This window comes from Pithys albifrons, chromosome 6 (genome assembly GCF_047495875.1).
Source record: "Pithys albifrons albifrons isolate INPA30051 chromosome 6, PitAlb_v1, whole genome shotgun sequence".
Classification (NCBI taxonomy): domain Eukaryota; kingdom Metazoa; phylum Chordata; class Aves; order Passeriformes; family Thamnophilidae; genus Pithys; species Pithys albifrons.
This window is the reverse complement of record NC_092463.1, coordinates 48,318,569-48,345,216: the sequence shown is the minus strand read 5'-3', so window position 1 is coordinate 48,345,216 and position 26,648 is coordinate 48,318,569. Positions and strand designations below refer to the sequence as shown.

Here is a 26,648-nt window from a genome sequence, read left to right as displayed (position 1 = left end):
AATGTCTGTGGATAAAAATAAGAGATCCAAACTATCGCTCCCACTACAGAAAGTGTAACTGTGATTTAATCCTTAACATATTCCAAGAGAAACAAAAAAGATGGACAAGCAGGAGAGACAGCTCCTAATAGGTCACAAACACTGTCTTCACCTAGTCCACGAGACAGAGAGAGCACACAAAAGCAACAGGGGATACAGGGTAGGAAAGTGGAAGAAACAAAGTTTCTTGGATTCACAGTTCACTGAGCAAGTTGTGGTTTAGTTGCATAGGACAACAAATAGGAGATTTGAGGCTGGAAACAATCTCTGGGGATCAGCTAGTCCAACACCCTTGTTCAAAGCACAGTCAGCTGCTCAAGAGTGGCTGCTCAAGGCTGTGTCTAGTCTCTTTCTGAATATATGGATAATTGGAGACTCCCCAGCATCTCTAGGCAACTAGTGCCAGGCTCAACCCACTGTCACTGTGGAGAAGCTTCTTCCTATATTTAAATGAAACTTCCTATACACACACAAAGGCCTTACTAGGATTAGGGCCTTAGCATGAAAGAGATTAGAAGCAGATAATGTAACACAAATTATCTTTCCTCTCAGTTTATAAACTAAGCAAGACACATGGAAAGTGGAAGAAAACAATACACCCAAGAGAAAATACTCCTACAGGGACACACAGTGCATCAGTATTAATTTCTCAAAGACAATGCATCTTGTATAAGAAGTAGGACAAAACATTATTTTTCAGCTCACCATGACCATACAGTTAAAAAACAAATCTCTAACAGTAATATATGCTTATTTAGATATAGGCTATGTTCTTGAGTATTTCTACCAGGTCTTCTAGCAGTAAGCATCAAGCTATTTAAATGGGCTGAAATGGTTAAGGGTCTCAGCCTTGGAACTATAACACTCCCAGAAGTTTTTTGAGAATACCTTCCTAAAAAAACCCCATAGACCAAACCAATACCTGCTGACAGCAGGTTGTCTCAACATGACAGCCAAGCCACCCATCATTTAGAATCTGAAAATACGATGAGAGCTTTGTAACAGAATACTGTGAGAGATTATGATATTCCAGTATGGTAAAAATCTTGAGAGTTAAATCCATTCCTTAATCTTAGGGACAGTTCATAGTTATTAAAAGGAATTCACACAATCCCTGAATGAAACTCATCAGGGCAAATGACTGGCATGATGAGTAACTCAACCCTCAGCTGGGAAACAGTCAGCAAAAGACACTAGAAAATTTTTAACTTCCCACACAGTGCATTTCACACCACAAAGATTTGGGATATGCAGTCTTATTTTCCTATTTGAACTTGTGCTTTAACTCAAATGCAACAAAATAGTAGTCTTAGCAAAGTCATATGCCAGATGAGCCCAGATTTTACCAGAGCAGGGCATTTTTTTTTAAAATAAAATTTTAAAAAGGAAATTGTACATCTCCAGCTCATGTTCAGCTGCAAACATGTTATTGCAGATCCTTCTTCCTCATAAATGATATTACCATAGCGCAGATGAACCAACACTGTGAACCTGGTCTTTGGTGTGCCTCATCCTGGATCAAGGCAACAAAACAATCACTTTTCCAGTAAGAGCATCTGTGTAGAAATCTAGTGGCTACATTCCTAGCCACACATAAAATAATTAGGCAAAAGAGTGAAAGAAGATAAAGAGCCAAGCAATTCCATCAACATTCCCTGCTCGGTCAATATGAAGACCTGATACATTCTCCTTTACAGATGCTGTTCAACTTTGGCAGACTGAAACTTCATAGTTCTAAGAGCAGGCTTTAGATAGAGAGTAAAAAATGAACACATTTTTGGTCCAAACCAGTTTGCTTCTCCCAGAAACCAGCTCCTCCATTATTTGTGTTCCAGTCAATAGGGCTTCTAATAGATAAAATACAAGGACAGTCAGTTTATGGCATTTAAGGCTTGAACACACAGAGGAATGACAATGCAAAAACACAGCACATTAATACACAGGTAATACAGGCATTATTAAAAATATTTACATTGTGACACACCTTTTTTTCTCTCACATTAAGCATACACTGCAAAAGATAGCAAACCAAAATTGCAAAAGCCTCAGGATATAGACAGCATGTTGTTTTGTAAGTAGAAGCAGGCAGCCAGAAAAGCACTTAGAAAATGGATGCCAGGGAAGGGAAGGGAAGGGAAGGGAAGGGAAGGGAAGGGAAGGGAAGGGAAGGGAAGGGAAGGGAAGGGAAGGGAAGGGAAGGGAAGGGAAGGGAAGGGAAGGGAAGGGAAGGGAAGGGAAGGGAAGGGAAGGGAAGGGAAGGGAAGGGAAGGGAAGGGAAGGGAAGGGAAGGGAAGGGAAGGGAAGGGAAGGGAAGGGAAGGGAAGGGAAGGGAAGGGAAGGGAAGGGAAGGGAAGGGAAGGGAAGGGAAGGGAAGGGAAGGGAAGGGAAGGGAAGGGAAGGGAAGGGAAGGGAAGGGAAGGGAAGGGAAGGGAAGGGAAGGGAAGGGAAGGGAAGGGAAGGGAAGGGAAGGGAAGGGAAGGGAAGGGAAGGGAAGGGAAGGGAAGGGAAGGGAAGGGAAGGGAAGGGAAGGGAAGGGAAGGGAAGGGAAGGGAAGGGAAGGGAAGGGAAGGGAAGGGATGCACTTCACTGGAAATATTATCATGCCTATAATTCCCATATAGTGTTGGAAAACTAAAACAAACAAACAAAAAGGTAGCACTTGCACAGCACCCTAAGCCACTTGATGATTTCTCTCCTCAGTTCCCCCCCGCATTAACCTATTTACTCTTAGCTGATGTTGCAAATTTTGGCACAAAGTTTTTACCAGCAACAATCTCCTTTTGACAGTAACTGGAAAGTTATCTATTTTCTTCCAAACTCCTTAATTAAAAATCACTGATTATCAATTGGTGTTTGTTAGATAAGGAAACGAAACACAGCTTGTTATCTGTGGTAAGCTGCACATAGAATGGTCCCTTCCAGTCCAACCCTTTCACCATCTCAAATTCAAAATGTTTATGTGCAGAAGAAATAAAATACAAAGTATTTGTTGTCCTCTTAAGTGGGCAATAACTTTTACCAGGGAAGCCAAAGTAGGTACAACAAAAGTCTAAAAGGCAGAAACTGCCTGGCACAGCCATGGGGTGCGAACCAGTAAACTCAGACATTAGAACTCTGTGAAAGAGTTATTCAGGGCAGCTTTGGGGCTACTTTATGCCAGTTGACAATTATCTCTGTGGCCTTCAGGAAATAATAAAATAGTTTTCATAAAATAAAACCAAGAGCACTGACAACGTAAGTGTCCTCCTCCACCCACTCCAGCACTAAGTAATATGCATCAGCCATCTGCACCAGCCTGAAGGTTACTCTGCCCTTCTATGAAGACAACAGTACCATTTGCAAGAGAATGTACCTGGATGTGCTTAAACACACACCTTCTTTGTCCATATTGCTTTTTATCCTTAGTCTCACGACACACTTCTATTTATTAGCCTTTAAAAACTCTATCCCAAGGTCACTGCAAAAGAAACAGTATATTCCTGTTTATACAGTTCACAGGGCAAATGCATTCTCCATAGGCATCTCTGCCACAAATGACACATCCAAAAAAACCTAAAATGCTTGCAGCTACATCAATAGACAGTAACACACTTTTATGGAAGGAACTAAAACAATTTCCACTGTTCCACCCGTTTAAACCCAACTTTCAAAAGCTTTGAAACAACGAAAAAATCTTCTGGGGGGATTTTTTTGTGTGGTTTTTAACATAATTTTACCAGTAATGTTTCTAGTCTGTAAAGAGAATTAATTAATAAAAATTTTGTATCCCTATTCAAAATTAAATGTAGAATAACTCAAAGGTAACTGGATGAACAATATTAATAGGCTCTAAAAGTAGGCATTACATATGAAGTAACTTGGATTTGGTCACATTTGTAGGACTTTAAAAAAGCCTTCCTGGAAAACTGACATTTGCCAGGCATGGATGTTCATAGGAATCATGTCCATATTCTCCAGGAAAACTAAATTTTTGGTTTGCACTTGCAGACATCTGTGTTGGAAGTGCTTCCACAATGATACAAGTAGAATGCAATTCTCTTATGCAATATATCCAATAGACTACATTCAAGAGTATAATTCAAATCTTTGAATACTACTTAAGTGCAACCAATCCATAAGTGAGTTAAGACAGTTGGGGAAAGGAGATAAGAGTAGCTGTTTGCCAGACAATCTGAAACAAATAAGGATTAAGAGGAAACCGCTCTGCCTTTACAGACACTGCAGATGAAGACGGTTCAAGTTCATTAAGAACACTATTTACAACAAATTATTCATGTTATTCTACAGATCATTATGGATGTTTTGTTGAAAAACATAATGTTTATGCATGAACTGGAAATGGAACAATCTCCTCATATTCCATAAGCAGAATGAACAGCATTATTGACTAGGATTGCTAAACATCTTGGGCCTGTTGAAAACAAAACCAGAAAATTTCTCTGGGATATTTCTTAACAGAACAATCCACAACAAACAGATTCCACCCTTAGCTATTTATTACAGGCTTGATGATCCTTCTACTGAAGTCAGCTCAACTTGAAACATGGACTGACGTCACAAGGGCAATTTACAGTATCTCCGCATTTGAACAGGACCATTCCTTGAGCATTTATCTATGTCTCTGCCTTTATCTACATCCAGGCTTCTACCTTTCCTTATTATGACTGTTCTCCTATGTGCATAATACAGTCCTCATGCAATGTCTCTTACTTCAGAAGGCATTACTTCCAAACTTCTCATTTCCTTTCAATTTTTTTCTGAAAGCTGGAATTCTTCCACCACCTATATATGTTCTATATTACCTATCCACTAGTTTTTATGTGTGTATCAACATTTATTATAGTCATTGCAATTACTGTTTAAATCTCTAAAGCATACAACATTAAAGACTTCCCAAAAATACAATGTATGGAGTAAATTTATGATATACCGAAAAACATTGCAATGCTGGAGAATCCAAAACATACACTGGCTGCTCCATTCAATTTAGAAAAGAAATTGTAAGAACCCACTACATTTGGCCTTCTCACAGAGTCACAGGTTACCTAGAGATCAGAAAAAACTCCTCTTTAGAGGTAAATTCTAACAAGAAGGTTTTTTCCATTTCTTCAGCCTTCTCCTCACTCTGAAACAGTCCTTCCCACTGTAGCAGCACAAAATTACATTAAAGCAGTGATGAAAATTAGAAAAATGCTCAAGCAGTGCAAGAACTCTATTTGTGAAATCATTGCTTGCATAGTTACTGCTGACGTCTGAAACATAAGTATGTAGTCATAGAGTCCTACTCATTTGACAGTACCTGAATTTTAACAACTTTTGGATGAGAAAGCTTACTGTGCTTTACAAAGAAAAAGAATCATTCAGAGCCTGCTGCTCCTTCAACAATTTCATAATAATTGTGCTACTGATACTGGGGTAAAAGACTAATGGCATGCCTGTACAAAGTTTGCAGAAAAATGAAAACTAAAAATAATTTTCACTGCAGTTAGCAAACAGGAATTTGCTTAAAAACCCAAACAAACAAAACAAATAAAAAAGAGTGAAAGTCATAAAAGGGATTATCTGAACTCTGCAGTTCAGACATGCAGCATGGTAATACTAGTTTACTTCAGTCACTAAGGCAGGCAAACAATACTTTTGAACAATCAGATTCAAGGTATATAAAGAAAGACCAAATCTCTCAAAACTCATAACCATTAGATGATAATGTATTAAGTCTAAGTCACTGTGACATAAACTTTCTAGGCATAATTTAATTCTTAAGACCTCTACTACCCACAGTATTGCTTGCAGTAATTATTTCTATGATTACTAATTAAACACTTAAGTCTTCACAGACTATCATGACAGAGGGTATAAGTTCACTGTTTTGAAAGAAACTTTCATAAGGAGAGTTAAGTATATGTATGAAAACATTTTTAGTATACATAGTGATTTGTTGTTTGTTTGTGTGTTTAAAAAGGCCATGAGGAAAACAACAATGATTTACACCTCTTACAATGATATATTCATGCAGACAGTCATATAGAAGAAAGCTGTATTCTTCAGATTGTCTCTAGATCCAATGCACTGTGTCAGAAAAAAAATTAAGCGGTATGAATGAAAAGGATATATTTGTTTAGCCTACTTACCTAAGGAAACCAGGCTTCTGAGATTACGTTGACTACCCAATAACCCCTGCACAGAGCTGAAGCTTTCACTTTCAAGCAAATTTGACAGAGAAAAATAAAAAAATTAATAAATTTTAGTTTCTGCCAGTGTCATGGAAACAGAGGGTTAAGGCTGTAAAGAAACATCTTGTTTAAGCTCTCACTAAATAAAAGGCTATTAAATTCACTAAGACCCAAATTTAATGACTTCTGCTCTTACATAACCCAACAGCACACCTGATTCATGGCTCATATACAATTAACATGTTATACACCCAAACATCTCTAAGCTATAAAGGGCACAATGCAGAAAAGGGAACCCCTACACTTTTTGTGAAGGTCAAAGTGCCATGAGTTTCAGGCAGGACACTTTGTACTGGGCTTAAAACAGAGTGAAAGAAACTAGACAAAATGGAAAAGCAACATTAAATTTTTCATGAAGTTTATCTCAAAGTGAATAGGGTAACTCCCACTTACAGCTAATGTGTTCTTGCTTGTAGACAAAGCAGCATTTGGGAAATTTCAACTAGACATTGAATGGGTGCTATAGCAAACAATGACACCAAAGCCTATACAGTGACTGTCAAATGAAAACACAAGAAAACCCTCCAAAATGCTGAAGACCTTCACAAGAAACACTTCAGTTCATCATCTTTGCACTCATTAATAAATATTTGCTACAGTAAATCTGAATTACTGTTAAGAGTTTCAAGGGTGAAATAGGGGTTAACAAGGCCAAAGGAAACAAATGAAGAGAGATAACTGTAGAATTCTAAAAAATAAAGCAAGGAGTATGCAAGAAGCTGATTTCACATAGAAATAGTGGCAAATGGAGAAAAGCCTCTATTTTGCCTAAAACTGAAACACCACTCCATGATCAGGTGAGACAGGGGCTTCTCAAGGCACACTGTTTCCAGGTGTATTACTGTAACATGACACACATCCTTTGCTCATTACTGTTAATTACGATGAAAACACCTATAAATAAGTGTAAAAGAATGTATCAATGAAATTGAGATAAACCAGCTTTTCCCCACACACCCACATATATGTAGCAGTCAGTGATTTTTTACACTGACAGTTGTGTAAAATAATTTTTTGAGCACAATAATCAAGATTATGATGCTTCTTGTATTCTTGCAAAATCATTCAAATACAGATTCCACTCCTTTGGAAGCTGTCAACAAGAGGTGCTCTGAATTCAACCTATTACAAAAGCAAACCATCTCGCTATGGTACTCACATTAGATGTTAAATTTATGTGCTGTATTATTAAAAATAGTTTTCATTCCCCTATCACTCCTAGTAGCAGCAAAGACCTAAGCACAGCCATTTTTCAGCACTGCTCTGTGTAACCCTCTTCCAACTTCTCCGACTAAGAGGCCCTAACCCTCTCTTTGTGGCATCCCTCACCCTCAGCCAGCGTGATGCACCAGCCCAGAAGGCTGCTCAGGACAGATTTTGCATATCTGATCAATCAACACTTTTGGTTGTTACCCATCAATTTGAACAGAAGGCTTTTTCCTGTCACTTTTGTCCACCCACAGCCAGATGTCACCAGGTTCCACTAAAGTCCCTGACACGCAACTAGACCTCTTTGCAGGGACCAGCAGGCTGCTGTTGGTAAACACTTCTTTTTCAGCTTTTAAGGTGGCAATCAATGAGAACTTCACAGAAAGAAAGCCACTGAGAACTCTACTTACCACTAAGTTCTCCATCCATGGCACCCTTTCTATGTCTGCTCTGAACCATGAATGAACTTCCCCAAAGCCCCTTCTTTGGAGCTCAGTAAAAGCTGGTAAGCGATTAATACATTTGTATAATGCTAATGTATCTGGGAGCAAAGCTAGATATGTCCAGCTGAAATAACTTTATAGAATCAATATTTTTTTATTCCAAATAAAGATTATGGATATGAAGATCACTGCAAAATGGACAGGACTTTATGACACAACTTGAGCTTTCTTTCTACTCATCATTACATTTTGCCAGATTTTCTCTCTTACTCTTCCTCATCCCCATGGGAATAAAAAAATAATATTCCAAGCCATTATCTCCTAATCTTCCAAGCTTTAAAGTCAAGCTCTAAAAGAATTATTGCAACCACTACTTTCTTCATCTGTATAACACTGCAACCCAAATGAAAAGATACACACCATGACAACATACGATGGTGACCCAGGCCTTCATACAGCGCTGCTTGTCCTCTTTCTAAAATGTTGCAGGTTGCCTGCTTACCCTCCAAAACATGCACGGTGAGGATAAGCTACATGCCACACACTGTCCATGCCATTCTGCATGCTCCAAAATGGAACTAGCACAAAAAACCCGAGAAGACCAGAAGGCATCTTTCCATATTTAGCCATGTATGTTTAATACTAAGTTAGATTTCACCTCAGTGCATTATTCCATTAATCAAGTGTGGGTATAACAGGAGAGACATAGACTGACATCAGCTGCTTTTAAGATTTCTCTTCCTCTTCCCCCCACCTCCAGCTTCTATGACACCATGTATTGTGCATTTCATGTGCATTCATGTGTGCAAACAGCAGAGACTTATCTGTAAAGATCAGTTATACAGTAAAACTGCAAAAGGAAACTTTCACCCTTGTCCAGCTGGTTGAATAACTGCAGAGGCCAACAGCAGCAAGCCTCTAAATACATCCTGTTCCTTTACCCTCCACCCCCACGTCTCTAATCACTTAGGAGGAAGATAGGAAGATTAGCAGAGAGGAAAAAAAATAACCAAATCTGCAGATAACCCTTTAGGACCACAACGTCAGGATATAAGAACATGGAGCAAAAGGTTGTTGCAGCTGTATTTTGAATCTCAGGCACAATTGTATTTAAAGGGGAGGGAGGGGTGCTGAGAATGTGAGACAGAGAGAAAAAAGGAAATGGTGATGAAGACAAACATGAATTTGTCATCTACAGCTAGCTCTTTGATCACCTGGAGTATCCAGGAAAGGATTACCAGCAGAAATAGGGCAGTTTTATTAACAATATGCTGCATTTTTTCTTGTATTTTCATGATCATCATCATCATAACATATTTTAGTAAGAATACAGCTGCAGAAGACCTATTGGGCTATGCAAAGAATAAAGGTGGAAACCAAAACAGTGATAAAGAACTACCTTCAGCAGCAGATACACTGAAGAGATTGGGGAAAAAAATAAAATATAAATAAAAGTCACTTCCACTAGAAGACAATGTCATTTTCATCCATGTCTCTAAACGGTTGCTATGGGGTTGTGAAGAGGAGGGGAAGGATGGGGGGGAGGTTATAATCAATCATCTCAGAAGAGCATTGCTTCTTAGAGAGAAAGATCTGGATTTTGACTGTGGCCCTAAGAAAATTGCGGACTGCAGAGCTGCTGCCACGCAGGGCAGTGAGGAAGCAGACAGAGCAGAGGCAGCAGCTGGGGATGGAAACGCCTATTAAATCCTTTAGACAACAGATGGGCAAAGCTCGGCTGACTTATAAAAAAAAATACACCACAATGCATCATGTTTTATTGTCCCACCATAATGAACAACACTTAACACCCACATGCCCAAAGAAGCCCCACTATGGCTGATCTTACCCCTTCCCTAAATAATAATCTCGAGTCTCAATCCACTTTCGGGGGGCTCCCAACCCAATGAATTTACCAGATGCCATTGCTTATTGCACCTGTTACTAAAAAAAAAAAAAAAAGAAAAAAGAAAGAAAAAAGAAAGAAGACATTTAGGCTTCTTTTTAAGGGTTTTTCTTCCAATTAATGCTCCCCTGCCCTTGAAGTGAATATGCTATCCAAGCAAGCAACAGTAAGTCCAGATCTTGAACGCATTTAGTGGATCTAATTATGTCATGTAGGGCAAAAGCACCTGCTCTCTGTTAATTCCCTCCACTTGATTTCCTCTTTTTAATATTTCTTACCATTGTTCCATTCAGGAAAATCTGCTGGGGGCAGTTTCATAAACAGGCTTTAAGGAAAACAATTAAATAACCAGAACGAATTCTGCTACCAATCCTCTATTTTTCTTTTATTTCAGACCCTACCCACAAAAACCACCAGCCCATCCATCCATATTTGCTGAATACCCACAGCAGTCAGTGCCAGAGACATACTGTACATATTCCCACCTCCCCCCCAACTGCACCTTAAGGACTACACCCTTTTCAATCATGATGTCATGAAATACTGCTGGTGACTCCCCCAATACCACGACCACCACCTCCTCGGTACTACAGGCTGTGAACCTTTAATTTCAATATAATTTGATTAAAAAGAAAATGCTCCTAAGTAGGGCAGTGAGGAAACGGATGTGAAAATTCACCACCAGGAGATCATGTCTTTTTTCCTCTGCATGCACTCTGCCTGTCATCAGAACAACACCCATTAGCAGGAGTAATGAACATAAAGCATCCTGGGCTTTTTTCCCCCTTTTCTAAAAAAAAAACAACAAAAAAACAGGGAATATTAAAAAAAGGAAAAAATAATTAAAATGAAACCCATAAATAAATAAAGGCAAAAATCTCCTTAGAATATTATCTGCACTAAAACAGCAAATGGGAAGACCTAAACCCTCAAATATCGCATCCCCAACAGCTCACTGGCTGCTACAGCACCTTCCCTCTAAGCACTGGTGCTGCTGCAAAAGAACCAACCTGTCTGTCCTTTTCCTAGGGTTTTCTCCAAACGATAGGGTCCAACATATTGTGCATGTTGAGCTCCGCTGCCTTCTTTCCCTGTTGATGTCATTTCTACCTGGATCTGTAATTCTGCAACGTGTATGTGCTGATGAGCTGGAATTTCTCTCTCTGCAGCTCTTTAAATTCCCACTTTGCAGCTGTGCAAGCAAAGCACTCTTTTTCTCTGCTTTAGTCCCCTTCGTTGCAGATTTTCGTCTTCCTCCTCTTTCTTTCCTCTCTCTCTCTCTCTCTCACGTGCGTGTTTTCTTGCTGGGTCTGCTTGGGACGATGAAAGACGAAGGAGTTATTTTAATGTTCAAAGAGGGGGATCTACGATCCAAGCCCAAGGAGCATGATGCTGGTGATCCGAGCTCCGCACGCCTTGTTCTCCCTGGGAGCTGTTCAAGGGAGAGCCAGAGCTGAAGCAGCGGAAGAGCCGGGGCCGCGGCTGAGACTGACATTAAAAGCAGCCAATCCACTCGTCTCCCACCTTCTTCTCCCCTCCTCCTTCCACTACCTTTTCTTTTCCATCAGCAGAGTTGCTGTCTCTGCCTGGTACAGAGCATCAGGACCAACGGCAACAGCAAACACCTAAGTTCATCGATCTGTTGACCTGGCACAATTAAATATAATGTGTATATTATTTTAAGACCTAAACATATGCTTTTTTTTATCTCTGAATTCTATTCCACAATGCAGCTGTAATTTCAGATTATTAAAGAAGAGGCAAGATTGTGACAGGAAATAGGAAAGGGGAAAAACTATTTCTGAAAATGAGCTTGGGAAATTCATTGATTCTATTTGATTCTGAAGGACCTGTATCTCCTGGGTTTTTTACCCTTTAAAGAGAACCTTGGGGGAAGGAAGGGGGGGCAAAGACAAAAAAAAAAGGAGAAAAATAACAGGGTTGATCTCGTAACCACTGAATTCAGTGACAGACCTGCTTTTGAATTTGATGGGAGCAAATAAACTTCAGGTCCTTAGCAGATAAAAAATGGAAGGGCCACTCTCTTAATTAAAAACTCAGCCCAAAATCCAGGGATTAGATGGTAATAGGAACAGATTGCCAAATCCACAGGCTCCATACTAACAGTGTAAGAAAATTTTCACTGTTTTTATCCAAGTACTAATGCCTGTGTTTAACCTTCAGAGCTTAAAGAGCTAGATTAAATAAAATATTCTGCAGATATGCTTCAAGTTTGGCACAAGCAAATGTACTTTCTGGATTCAGGACCATGTAACACTTTCAGCCAGACTCCAGGACTATCAAGCTGAAACCATTACCATTACCAAGTTCAGTTTTTACCTTCACTTCCCTGCTCCAGTCCAGACTGAAAACTGATCAAAGTATTCCTACTAAAATTTCAACTGAAACACAGAGAACAAGGATTCTTGAGTCAGGGAAGTCTTGACAAGTCTGTAAAAGAGAGAGTAAAGAGAAGGCAAAACTTGAACACGCCTCATCTGTTGCTCACTGAGAGACTACTATTTCAGGTTTGTTTATTTGTTTGGTTTTTCTAAGAGGGAAATTTACCTTCTTTTAATATGTATACCTACAGACAGCAGCTGCTCTTGTAATTTGAACTAAAACAAGAAATTGATTCTTTACCTGCACCACAGACAACACAACTGTACTCAACAGGTTGCAGAGGAGTTACTAAGATAAGGAGGTGGGAAAAAATGAGCTCAGGAGACTGAAACCTTAAACCGATTCCAAGGCATCCTCCTGTCTGCTCGGGAAATGAAATGCCAACACTTGCTTTGAAAGAAAAAGCCCTGTTTTGCTCATTATGACTTACCTTTACTCACTTCCAGACTGTGTCACTGCAGCAACCTGTCAGCAAACTGCAAAACACACCAAAACATCTCCATTCCTCAGCTTCTCCCTCCAGACTGCCCATCAAGACTCCCTCCTTGTGAATTTCCAGTGGCACCCTCTGCCCGATTCAGCCCCTACAGGTGTTTACTTCCTCCTCCTACTAAATTCAACTCCAAATTGCCATTTCTTCACGGTTGCTTCCACAGATCTTTCGTTAAGCATTGTTCTTTCCCCACCTCCCCACAAGCCCATCCTTGCTGCCCCACACATTCTCCCCTCAGAGCCCCTGGAGCATCACCTGTGCACGTGGGCACACAGTCCCTCACCATGGAGGGAGGGAAGAGCGTTGGGGGCAACAATGCCAACAACCAGAGTGGCACATCCCCATGCCATGCTCCACTCCCCTCTGTCCTGCAGCCTCTGGCAGAGCCTCAGGATCTAAGAAGGGGACTAGAGAGGAGACAACTGGCCCTGCTGGCAGCTGCAGGGTTGCGGCAGCTTTACCCACCCAAAGTGGCGAGTGGGGCATCAGGGGCCAGAGGGCAGGGGGAATGCTGTGTGGAGTACTCCTGTGGAGAGGTGCAGGGTAGGGTGGGAGTACTGGTGGCTAAACAGGCAGCTGACAGGCCTGTGAGACCTGCCCCATGGCTCAGGGGTAAGGCACTGCCTGCCCTTGGCATGGAACAAACCTGCCCAGCTGTGCTACAGAACTCGCCCTTGCAGGACTGATGGACCTAAGGACTCAAAAACCCAACCACAAGGCTCAGAGACATCAGGATGGATTCCGCAGGACAGTCTGATGTGGTTTAAAAAATGTCCCTAAAACTTGAGGCACCCATGCATGACTCAAAAGCCCTCCTTTCCCTATGGGTTATGAACCAGGATGGGGCTGTTCGAGGTGAGGCACCATGGTGGCAAAAGCGCTCTCCCTGCTGGGGTTTTCAATACAGAAATCTGTGTTGAGGGGAATCAAAATGTGTCATATTTCCAAAACTTCCACTCCCCCTAAATGTTTGATCACTCTCATGTTAAGTCCCTATGCAGACAGTAAGGGACAATACTGACATGCAGGAATGTGAGCATAGCTCTTGGAAAAAGGAAAATACAGTTTAATTGTATAAATTAGCAAAGTATCCACACCACCATATTAATAATGGACAGGGTGAATATGAGCATAGATCAACATCTTTTTTAATTCCAAGATTTATATCTGGGATGTGATATAAATAGAAAGATGAGCAATCAGACAATATTGTCCATCCAAGACCAAACTTCTGTCTTTCACTGTTTATTTCTGTTGGGCATTTGGGAAAATGAGTTGCAGAGACAAGGATGTTACAAATCCCCACCTTCTACCACAAAATATGTGTCAGTGTCATGGCTGGAATAAAAACTTGGTGAAGTTCATATGATCTTGACTAGAAGATGAATGAGTTAAAAAACAAACCAAACTAAACAAACAGATACATGCATGCACAAACTCTCCCCACCCCCAACTCCTATATCTTTTTGGTCTCAGTTATGTTATTTTGATTCGATAGCAATATTCTTCTGTATGGCCTATTGCAACAATTTTGACCTTTTGCCCTAAACTATTTTTGAGAAAATGTTTGGACACTTCCTGATTCCTGAATAATCAAATGTTGCTTATTCTATTTGTTCATATAGAGCCAAATCCTGTTTATCTGTACCCCTTTGATCTGAAACTCAGTCCTTTGAATCTAGGTTATGTCCCCCTGGTGTGAATTATTTATACAATAACTCCCTCAATTATTTGAAGCCCTGTTTATCCAAATGTTTTGATGTTCCTAAAGTATTTTGAATAAAGAGGACTCTGCTGTCACTGGATATATCAGATATCTTTGGGGATGCATATGGGATGGTTTCCCCTGACCTTATTCTGTATTATCTCATGCTTAAATGAACAGTGTTAAGTGTATAGTTAGCATACTGGCATAATCTTCAGTACTTTTACTCCTTTCTCCATTAATTATTTTTCTTTCATTATTCTCATTTAAGAACTAATGTCACTCAGGAAGGACTTAACACATATCCCAGCAAAAAATTTGCTTGAGTATGAAGTGAACAGAAAAAGAATGATAGAATTTTGCTCAGTTTTATCATACTTTTGGGGAAAAAAAGCAGAGCAAAATATTTGCTTTTTTGTTTTGCATTTTTCACTCACTCTCATTTTCACTAGCTTGAGTCTAATGAATGTCCTTATGTTTATTCGTTTTCTTAGATGCTTGTCTTTCCTCTTATTCCCATGAAAATATTAAGGGTCTTGATGAATCATGATATGGTGCAAGAAGCTAGAAGTAAAAACAGGTCCATGAGGAAGTTTATTTCAATGTTTTTCACTTGCTCAGTTGAGTGTATTCGAGGAGTTAATAATGAAAAATATCAAATGGAAATGTAAGGCCTCCAAGAAAAGGCACCAATAAGCTTGGGCAATCAGTTGTCTTTTCACATAAGCTAGGACTTTGTCTCCAAGTAGAATAATGTGATAGCTAATGCCAATGATAAGCACATATTAAAGATAAACAGGACAAAAATATTCAGCATTGACAATGTCAGGATGCATTATCACATTCTGAATTACATGTTCCATCCACATACCTATGGATACATGACACCTCTTTAATAAATGATATCAGGAATAAGATATTTTGGGAATTAACCACCATAACAAACTGAGCCAGGTATTTGAGGGACATTTAGTCACCAATACTGTAGACAGATTGATAATACTTTTATTGAGGATAAGTATATCAATATGCAATGTCTCCAAACAGGTGTTAACAGTCTAAAATTGAGAATTTTCCCCCTTTTTATTGGATAGCTATCATCTTAGTAAGAAGCTGAGTTAGACCATAAGAAAAGGGAGGACTGGATTTCAATAAGTGGGTGGTGTTTCAAATTCTTAGAACACCCTCAGAGTTCAAACATCTTTTCCACTATAGCAAGGATTGAGGAACTTCTATAAGTTAATGCTTGTTACTGGAAGACAATGCTTCCATAAAGACTGCCACTTTAGCAGCTCCTAACTGATCAATGTTGCTCAGCAGAGGCATAGCATGATAGCAGTTAGATGGATGTTTTGGAGATTTTACTGTTGTTGCTATTATTGTTGCTAATAATAATTTAGCTATTATTATTAGCATTTATGGTGTTCTATATATTCTAGTGACTCATTTTTAAGATTCACCCAGACATAGCATCTTTGTTTCAAACTGGATTAGGGTAAAGCCTTGTAAAATATTTAGTAACAGAATAGATAACTTCTTTTACAGTATCATTTTCTCTGGACTGTGGTCTCTCTTTATTCCTTTGGAAATAATACTGTCATTTTCACAAGCCTGCTGCTGTCATTACCTGTGCTTCACAGAACTGTTAAACTATTAAGAAGCAAAAAGCACTTTTCAACTTAATATAGTAACATGAAAATCTCTGTATGAAGTTTTTTTTTCATACACTGAGCTTTGTATTTCATAAAAATATGAATATGCAGGCACATTCATATGTTCAGTGAGTGAAGCTTTTGACTGGGTCCTGACAGAAATCAAACTTGAAAGCAATCAGACACTTTCAGTGTGAGGATGGATCCATGGTAACTGACCTGACTTTGAGGTAGAAGAGACAAAAAGAATGTTTGTTTTCAGTTGTCAGATCAAGTGTTTACCTGCCCTAATACGGTGTCTCCAATGGTGCCTGTAAATACAAACTTAAGGAAGAATTGGTCCAATGCAAGGATATGTGATTCTTCCCTGCAGTACTCTCTCAGGATCCAACTGTTTGCAGCTCAGGGACTTTCTGAGCCAGATGTTGTTTCTGTGTATGCTCTAGTCTTCAAGAGATTTCTTTTCCTGTGAGCTTGTTTTTGTCTTCCCTTAAAAATTTGATGCCATGACAGATGGCCAGATATCTCTTCAGATTATGTGCATACTTCTCAGAAGACAGTGAATCCTTGAGACAAGTAAGATCCATTGATCAATGCTCAAGAACACCAAAAAGTAAAGAAAGAAAATTATGTTTGAGGCACCATTCCTGAAAACCTGCAGCTGTATGGAGCAGTTCCAGCTGCAAAGTTTCTAGGCTTCCAGTTCAGTAGAACTGAGAGTTCAGGGCATTTAGTGGTTAAGACAAAGAAAGTAGGCATGTGAAAACAAAAACAGTTTCTGCCTGTACTTTTCTGGTTTTAGAGCAATTCTATCCATTCAGTTTCTGCCACAAAATGAGTGTGCACCCTGGCTCATGATGTTTATGGTGATATCATAAAGAAGTTACTGTTAGGCACATACTAGCAGCTATCATGGATGTTTTAGGAGCACTTCAACAATATGCAGTGAAGTTGTATTATGTAAAATACACTGAATAAAACACATTTTCTAGATTTTATCACAGATGGTTCTGTGGAAGATTCAGTCAACGTCTTAGAATATTCCTGCATTTCTCTGCAGTGATTTCAAGTAGGCTGAACAATATTGACCTGGATGAACAAGTAAAAATATTGTCTATGCCACAGTGTCAGTGTGCGTGGTAGCTGGCACCTGGGTCCCAGTCCTCTCAGTTGCTGGTCCCTGCTCATACAATCCAGTGGGTCTGACACCCCCACTCCCTGCTGACTCCCCTGTGACCTTGTCCGTAGAAATGCAGAGATGCTTTCACACCTGGAGCTGGTCCTTAGAGACCACCTCACCCACTTGCTCCCAACCACTTCAGCTACTCCCCGGCTGGTTTGGCTTGATCTTTGCTAGTGATCACACCCACTCATACACCCACACTTCATCAGTCACTGCACCACAGACATACAGGCACTCCAGCCTGTGATCTGCTTTCTGCTGCAGGGAGCATCCCCATACACACATGTGGCACAGAATAGACACCCCTCACCCAGGAAAGAATTACAAAATATTTTAATAAGAACACAGGTCAGCCTGCACTGATCAGGCACAGGGCATAGCCAGACAGGCATTCTGACTAGCCAGTTATGGCAATTCACCCTTTTTTTTTTTTTTTTTGCTTATCCCTTTATTTTGTCACTCCTGTCCCTCCCCAATCACCTAAACTGCTCCCTTTCTCCACCTTTTGTTTCTCCCCCAAACATCCCATAATCAGTCCTGTATGATCTGGAACCGCTTTTCCCTTACATCCCGTCATGTGTCCCACTCCTTGACAGTGAACCCCTTAGTCCAAAAGCTGACTAGAGAGTCCCTGATTTGGGTTCCTGACAGGCCTTGTGCCCCTGTGCTCATCCAGGCTTGCACTGATGGCCCCTGGGATGGGCCTGGAAATGGACAGCAGGGCATTATTTGGGCACCTCACTCCTGTTAGTGTCTCTCTGAACTCCTCATGGGTTTTTGTCACACAACATTTTATATATTACACTGTTGGATAATTTGTCTCCTAACTGAGGGAAGCACTTGGTTTCTTGATTACAGTAGCTTTTCATTCCTAGTGCAGGGAGAATTACAGAAATGACCCTCAGACAGGAATGGTCATCTGGAGGTATGCCATATGTCTTGGAAGATAAGGCATACCTGGCATTTGACACAGTGGGAAATAACAAAGTTCACAGATTTATAGTGATTTAGCATCCACTTGGAATCTGAGAAGAGGGCATCCAGGCATAGGTTCTCACAAAATGCTGAAAGGAAAAGTCAGAGGTAAAGACAGGCCAGCAATGATGGCAATGCAAAATGATAAAAAATTCCCTGATCCATAAAAATACACTATCTCAGGTCAATGGTAAAAGATGAGCAACGAGATTGATGAGGGTAAAAAGCAGGACTTGTTCTTTGCATTCACATCAGTCTCACAGAAAACAAAAGGCATTACTTGAAAACAATCAAAAAGAGTGCCAAGATAAGCAGTAGGCAAATAGAACAAAGGAGCCAAGAACCTGAGGCCACTATGCACCACTGAACAGAACTGTATCTATTCATCACATTGCTACATATAGCAGTGGCAAGTGCAAAAGATAAGCTTTTAAGGAAGACAGATTACATAAGATACTTCCAGACATAGGACAGGAGCTGGAATGAAGGCTGCAAGCCAGGTGTAGTTTAGCAACAGTCAACATTCCTGACAGCAGAATCAAGGATAAAGCAATGGAAGAGTTTCATGTGATGAAAGAAAGTGAAGAACTGAAGAACAATTTAAGGGGTCAACAGGATATTGTTCATCAAAAGAAAAGCCACTACAGGATTTTTCTACTGCCAGTTGTACAGGAAAGAAGGGAAAGGCTGTTCTGAAGATTTGCATGCTGAGGTCTATGCACTGGTGAAAGCGGTTGCTTATCCTGAGCAAAATAATAATTTCATATCACAAAGGAAAACCAATATAATTTCCCTTAAAATGTATGTCTTAACTGCACCAATCATTTGTTCATTCTAAAAAAGCCCAACAAAACTAACAAAACCCATATGCTAAACTAGTAACACCTTCCTGATTTTCTTCAGTCTTTCTGCTCAGTAACTGAGGCCAAAACACAGTCAGAATGGGAGCACTGGATACTATAAGCACTATTTATTGGTTATTAGGACAGTGTTACTAGAAACTAGAACAATATTTATACAACTAAGCTGTGCTAATGCTGCTAAGATAAAAGTGCAATTACATCATCAAAATATGAAAACAAAACCAGCTGCAAAATCCATGAGATATTGAAGAAGGCTGTCCACAATACTGGAGGGAAGCACTTTCCCTGACTCCCCAAAGAGCAAAGAATTGTAGTAGGGGATTTCAGACTCTCTAAAACCTATGTTTTATTGACTGTTCTTTCTAAAGAAAAAGTAAAGGTTGTTCTGAAGTTTCCATATAACCCTTCAAGCACCAGCAGGTCACAGTTCCCTGCTCCATAGGTGATGCAGCTTTTCAGAGAAAATGCCAGTCTGTTGGGAAAGCCTTTAGCAAAATAAAACAATACGCAGATGAAAGTTATGAGGATGACTGAAAGGTGAACAGCAAAGTGCTTTTTAAATCCCCACAGGCTGGCAATATAAAAAGCTGAAACAAACTATAGCATTGTAATGATTAAATGATTCAGCTGGAACAGGGAGAAAGTGTTACAAACTGGTTGAATAAACAAACTTTGGAAAATAGGACGCTGTCCTGCTATATAGGTTTTGCTTTTGATTTACTGCATGAACTTGAGCAAGTCACTCTGACCAAGAGCTGCCAAACCAGCTCCTGAGTTTATGTGTCACAGATATTTGCCACTTCGCCAGCAGAGGCCCAGTTAACAAAAAGGGCAGATTCTCACCTTCCTAAACATAAGTCCTATTAAATTAGCTAAAATTAGGCAGCCTGAAGTTGAGATGTCTAAAATCTCATTATTACTTTTAGCTTCCTTGTCTTTGTTTCAGTCCTTTTCAGAAAACATTTCCACCTCATCTGGTCTTTAGGATATACTTTGTGATCCTTGAGAAGGATTCTTGAAACATCTGAGATTCTTGCAAAATTGTATTGGAAACGTCTTCGTTGCTTATTAGTGGTTTTTTTTTCACCTGCCTAGAAATGAGAACAACAAACACTCCAACAAAAGGACTGAAGGATCATCTTTTTTTAATGTGGTCAATTTGCACTGGCCTTTTCAACAGTTATGCTGAAAAGCTGGAACACTATTGCTCCCAGAAACGGTCTGTGAACTCTGTGGGAGCAGCATGAGTGCCTTCTTCAAATTTCTCCTGCCAAGGCAAAAGTTATACCCCCGTAAAAGCAGTAAGTCAGATCACCTGCTCTTTTTTTTCACTGTGGTTAGTAGGTCACATACACTTAAGGACAGATTGTGGCCTCTAGGCATGGGCTTGCCTGGAATACAGCACAGCATGAACTGTAAGAGGAGAGCCCCAGAAGGCTTTCTTTTTTTCTCTGCCTTTTGCACAGTGATCTTTTTACATCTTTCGTCTATGTCATACTTTCTTGAGTGTCCGTAATTTGAGGAAACACTAAGAAAATTGCCTCAGTAGATATAATGTTGTCTCTTTAAGGGCTCCATAAGAGCAAAGTTCCAAATGCCATCTTTACTCTTTATACACCTAAATGTAAGAAAATATCTATCCAGTAATTCTTTATTACAGTGTCAGATAAAAGTCTATGGAATTTCCACAGTTAGTTATCATCTGGACAGGTTTCCTTTCCTTGCTAGAAATGGCAAATCAGTAAAACAGAAAATGAAAAACTATATAGTGGAGAAATCCTGAAATCTTCCTTGCTAAATCTACAATGTTTGTTACGGCAAGGTAGAAGAAAAGTCTCAAGGGCTTCTTCATGACAGGACTTGTAAGACATATGTTAATAAAGGGAAAAAAAATTTTGAATTCAGTGTACGTCCTTATCAGCTAGTACACATAGATCCCAGTAATGTTGATGAAAATTACATGTTTGCACTGATGGGACAGTAGACCTCTGGTCAAGTGAAAAGTGTCTGCAAGAAAAGAGTAGCAAAACAAGTGTCTTTACAATGTGTCCTTTTTCCCAATGCTCCAAAAGATGTTTCTAAATACTCAACAGTAGTTTTGTGCTTTTTTACCAAAGGGAATTTTCAAACCTCGAGTTATTTCATTAGATAATACCACCAGAATTTAAAATGTCAGACTTGAGCTGCATTTCCCAGTGTGAATGCTGAGTACCAGTGCCTGAAGGAAAGTTTTATAGCATCGATTAACTACAACCGTTTGTAGAACTGACAAAGAGCTGCGTAAAAGGTTTATTCTGACTTCTAGATGTGTGTATTGTGCATCATTTTTATAACATGCAAGTCAACAATGATGTACTTTGTTATTGCAGGTCAGAACAACTTCATCCCAGCAGATAAATCACAGAAACTGACATTAGCGCTCCCAGAACTTGCCAGGCACAGGATCAGAGAGGCCATAGAAGAGATATTTTGTTAGGTTTTCCATTTATTCCACTTACTATTGAGAAAAACAAAATATACGTAAAACCAAAAACACACAACTGACATGGAAACAAATATTAGTGAAATGGGCCTGACTCAGAATGGTAGAAGTAGGCAAAATACCTCAAATGAAGTTAGATTGGAAAAGTGTCATATGTCTCTCAAAAGTCCAAAGACTAGGTCCTAAGCAGGTACAAATAGACTTTTAAAAACTGTACCAAGTAAACAAACATCGGTGGTGATAAAATCAAGACCTGACCTTAACACATTTTGGTATACATTTTTCACAAAAAAGAACAGATTTTTTAAAAGGGGAATAAGTTGCACATATGTTGTTCATGTTAGCATTTACAGATCATGAGATTTCATGTTACAATTTGTTGTAGAGGTTCAAACCTGAGTAACAGCTATATCTTAAGGAGTACTGGTCAAATATTAGAATGTGACAATCCTTCTCTCAATGATTACTCTCCCCAGTTCACAAAGCCAGGCATGGTTCAGAGAGATTAAAATAAATTACTCAGCATCATTTGAGAGGTGTACATGTAACAGGGTTAAAAACAGTCAGCAGAAACAGAATTTGGAGTCCTAGTTCAGCATCCACAACGCAGATTTTTTTTCTCTATTTTTTTCCAAAAGCCATGAAATCACTGGACAATCAAGAGAAAAAAAAAGGCAACCAAATTGCTTTCTGCTAAATCTTAGCTACTTAGCATCCCTCACAAGATCCATCTGATTATCAATGATGCAAAATCAAGCTATGTCAAAGGAGACAAGTAGAGACAGTTTTGCTTGTAAAACACACTCATGAAGACTTGAAAACCAAAAGGGTCAATTCCCACTATAGCAAAAATTGTGCTATCAGTAACAACAGTTGAAGAGACTTGTTACTCCTGGATCACCTGGACAGAGCTCTAAGTAGCATAACAGGAACAGGTACACACAGAGTAAGACAGATCAAAATATAAAGACAGGAGAAGATTTAGGTCTATGGACAAATTGGACCGAATGTAGAAACTGTTTGACACATCCTTCTGCAAAATGTGGACTGCTGGCTAGCTTTTTTTTATTCATGTGGACTGCTGGCTAGCTTTTTGTCAGCAAGTCAGCTCTGTGGGACCCTAAGTCAGGTGTTTGAGTACCAAGATGACTTAAAAAAATTTCCACCCAACCTGTAAAGATTTGGAGAATTACAAGTCAAATACATCTCACCCTCTCATGCAGAAATCATGCTGGTAGCTCTGCCAGCAGTAGTGAGTGCAATGCATTTAAGCTATTCCCAGTAACCCATACAATTGTGGAAAATAATGTAGCATCTAACTTTTGTGTTCTCAATTGTCTAAGGCAAAACAAATATGCATGACTAACACAAACATGATTAATTCCAAACATGGAATTTCATAGATGGTTCTCTCAGCTGGCCAGTAATTCTTAATCTCACGGATTCACAGTGGCGAATGATTGTCTATACGGTGACAGATGCATGGAGGGCACAATAAACTTCACACCTTTTCCGTGCGCCCATCCCGAAGGCACCCAGTGCAAATGTGCGCTACTGCTCTCTGGTGGTCAACGGGGCGAAGTTAAAAGTCCACCCCGCTGGGGTAGGGGGTCTTGATGTCACCTTGCAGACGGGTTTTGCAGCTAATACTATTGAGATCCACCACAAAAAGCCTGACATAAGTGAAACCTGTAAGAATGTGAATAGATCCATTACACACTTGTGGATTCTCCTAACCTGTGGGGGTGGGTTGGGTACAATGGAGTTACAGCTCCAGTGCTAAAACTGGCTATAGACTTCTCTTTGTTTAACATCTGTAGCTCCTCAGAGAATGGAGCATCTGTGAATGGCAACTTCAAAATTCTACTGGGTCTGTTCTGTTGACTGCTTAGGTGTTTGCACAACAGATCTCTATGACTGCATATAATCATAAATCACGGTCATTTTTCTGCATTGGCAGCAGTAATTTGCTATTATCAGTTTCAACTCCTTTAAGTATTAATTTAATACATAGCATTGTCATGAATACTGTAGGGGTCTGGAAGTAGAAACAGACAAGCTCAGATCTTGAGCTAGTGTAATTTAGTATCAGTACCACTGACCTCATGGATCACTGAAATGAAATTTCATGAAGATTCCTATTCCTTTTCCCTAAAAGAAACGCCCCCTTCCAATGAACTTTTAGCTTTCTATTTAAGCAAAGGCACCAGTAAATTCATAAACACTTGCTTTTTCCTTTTTTAAAATTTTCATGACTCCAGTTCTCCAAAATACTCAAACAGTACATTTAAGCCTCCTCTGAACATGGAATTGTTCACATGAAATGTGAAAACACACTACGAAAGACTTGAACAGAGCTTTCTTGACCGGACTAATGCCAAAGCTATAAACAAATATCTTGGTGCTGAAAACTATAAGCAGCTACGTGAGTAGTTTAGAATTGCATCTTAAGAACAATTTGTATGCATTATTCTGCATAACTGTGCATCTGGTGACAATAGAAAATCTGGTGCATAAACATGCTCAGCTAGGGTTACAGACAATAAATTCAGGTAATCAGTAGCCTTTTCTATGTTGAAACTTCTGTGGTTTCCTCTAAGAGCCAGACTATAGTTGTACAAAAAAGCACTAACACAGCCGCTTACATATTGGCTTTAGCACTTTGAGGAGGAGGAACGGGTAAAGGCCATGGGACAGAATATCATCTGTGGGCACTCTCACTTCCCTTCCACTCCTATTATGTGCAAGTAACAAGATTTTAGCTTTCTCTATCACTGTCACCACTGGCTCTCTCTACTGTGCAATGCAGCCTTGCACCAACGTTTGTGAAACCAAGGGGGAAGTATATGTTTCAGCCTGCCAAATCATGTTTGGCAGCATGGGACAGAGCACTAAAGTAAGAAATAATTACTGAAAAATTACTGGAGTCAAACCGTTTTTATATTGTGGTATCCATTTGTAGTAGTAGAAAAAGGAGTCTCTCTCCAGAACATACACTTCATGAATTCCCATTGCTGATGAAGGTATTTTTTCCATAGAAGTAGAGAAGCACAAATTTCTGAATTGGTCTGGAACTAAAATGTTCTGCTTACAAGGCATAAAGGCATTTCATGGTGAGTCCTGTACTGCAGAACTCAGATTGCTGGATGAAGACGTAGAGAAGAATCTTTCACTTAAACAAGTTGCATTGAGATGATTAATTCCTCTTGTTTCTTTTGTCCCCTAAACCAACCTCTAATTCTGGATAATGAGACTTAAAGTGATATTGCACATTTTCAAAAGAACTAATCTCTTACTCTTAAATCTGATAAAGCTTTAGCTCAGGACAGAGAGGTGCAATTATCATATGGTGAAGAGTCTGATGTTTGAGCTGTAGGTGGTGGTGTTGCTTTATGGGAGTTTAAGTTCAGTGTGGATGGACTACCTAAAGGGACATAAGTAGAGGCAAATTGGGGTAACTAATAAATCAGTTGCCTTCAGTTGCCTGACAGTAGTCATATTTCCTTCATCGTCAGTTGCTCATACAGTCTATTTTAGAAAAATGAACAAACATGGAAGTTTTACATTTCATCATGATTTAGGAACATAGGTAGAATAGCAGTGCAAGAAGCATAAGTGGACGGGTGCCAGACAAGTAATGGGAGAGGTTATTTTTATCAAAATTGGCAATATTTTTTGTCATTTTGCCTTTTTGATGTAAACACATTCTTCAGTGATGTGGTGCATTAAATTTCAAAGTACATTTCACAGCAGCCTCGGTTGTGGTTTCAGTCAACGTATGTGCAATTTGTCTTGCAGGCAGAGTCTAATCTAACACCCAGTAGAGATAATTGACTTGAGTTAGTTTTGCATACACAAGAATCCCATTGATTTCATGTTTGTACACAAATTGAGGAATTAAACCTTACATCTCTATGAACCAAGGGAGAGTTCAAACTGATAGACACACAGGGATATTGTCAGTCTCTTCAATGTGGCTGCTGCCAGGTGCCTGTTAGTAAAGCTCTCATACTGCACCATCCCTTGTGAACAGACCTGTGACCAACAAGTCAGCAATGAACTGGAAGAACAGCCCTACTTCCCTGCAGCTGTGGACTGATTTTGGCTGAGGTAGAGTTAATTTTCTTCACAGTGGCTACTATAGGGCCATTTTGGATTTGTATTGAAAACAGTGTGGAGCTGCTTTGTTACTGCTGAGCAGGGCTTACACAGAGCCAAGGCCTTTTCTGCTTCTCATACTGCCACACTGGCAAGCAGGCTGGGGGTTCAGGGGAAGTGTGGGAGGAAGTGCAGCCAGGACAACTGACCCCAAATAACCAAAGGGATTTTTCATACCCTATGACATCGTGCTCAGCATATAAAGTGAGGGGAAAAAGGAAGAAGAGGGGGTACATTTGGAGTTAAGCTGTTTGTATTCCCAAGTAACCATAACATGTGACAGGGCCCTGCTCTCCCCTGGCGATGCCTAACACCTGCCTGCCCTTGGGAGACAGTGAAAGAGTTCCTTGTTTTGCTTTGCTTGTGCTCATGGCTTTTGCTATAGCTATTAAATTGGCGTTATCTCAACCCATACATTTTCTGACTTTTATCCTTTCAATTTGCTGCCCAATCCTGCTGATGAGGGTATAAGCCAGTGGCTGCATGGGGCTTTGTTGCTGGCTTGGGTTAAATCATGACAAGCTGTCAAAAAAAAACATATATGAGTTCATGTTATGCAAAAAACCCTCTTCAAAACAACAAATAATGAAAAGTGTTACTAAGGACCCCTAGCATGTGAACAAAATATGTTTACTACAGCATCTGAGATTTTCAGCATGCTGATGACTCTGCTCAATACCGCAACTTCTCTGCAGGGGCATGAGACACAGTGAGCTGAGCCTTTGCTAAAATTTACAGGTGGAAGATGCACTACAGAAAGACTGAAGAGAAAGCAGAGAATACATAAAGCAAACTAGAGCCCTTCAAGTCTTTCTAGAAAGAATGTCATGTTCACTGTATTTTTGCCTAATTTTTGCACCTTTTGCCTAAATTTTGCACCTGAGAAAGGCAAAGTTAAAAAAAT

The 26,648-nt window shown here is 39.7% G+C and overlaps 1 protein-coding gene across 8 annotated transcripts in view; it reads right to left on the bottom strand.

The window, feature by feature from the left end:
• The window catches only part of BRSK2 (BR serine/threonine kinase 2), a 320,507-nt gene extending 309,230 nt beyond the window's left edge, over positions 1 to 11,277 (bottom strand). For all 8 annotated transcript variants that reach the window (XM_071558782.1, XM_071558784.1, XM_071558789.1 and 5 more), the window contains exon 1: positions 10,841 to 11,277. In XM_071558782.1, the coding sequence (XP_071414883.1) occupies positions 10,841 to 10,934 (94 nt within the window). In that variant the 5' untranslated portion in view covers positions 10,935 to 11,277. The remainder of the gene's footprint in view (positions 1 to 10,840) is intronic.
• Between the last annotated feature and the right edge of the window lie 15,371 nt (positions 11,278 to 26,648).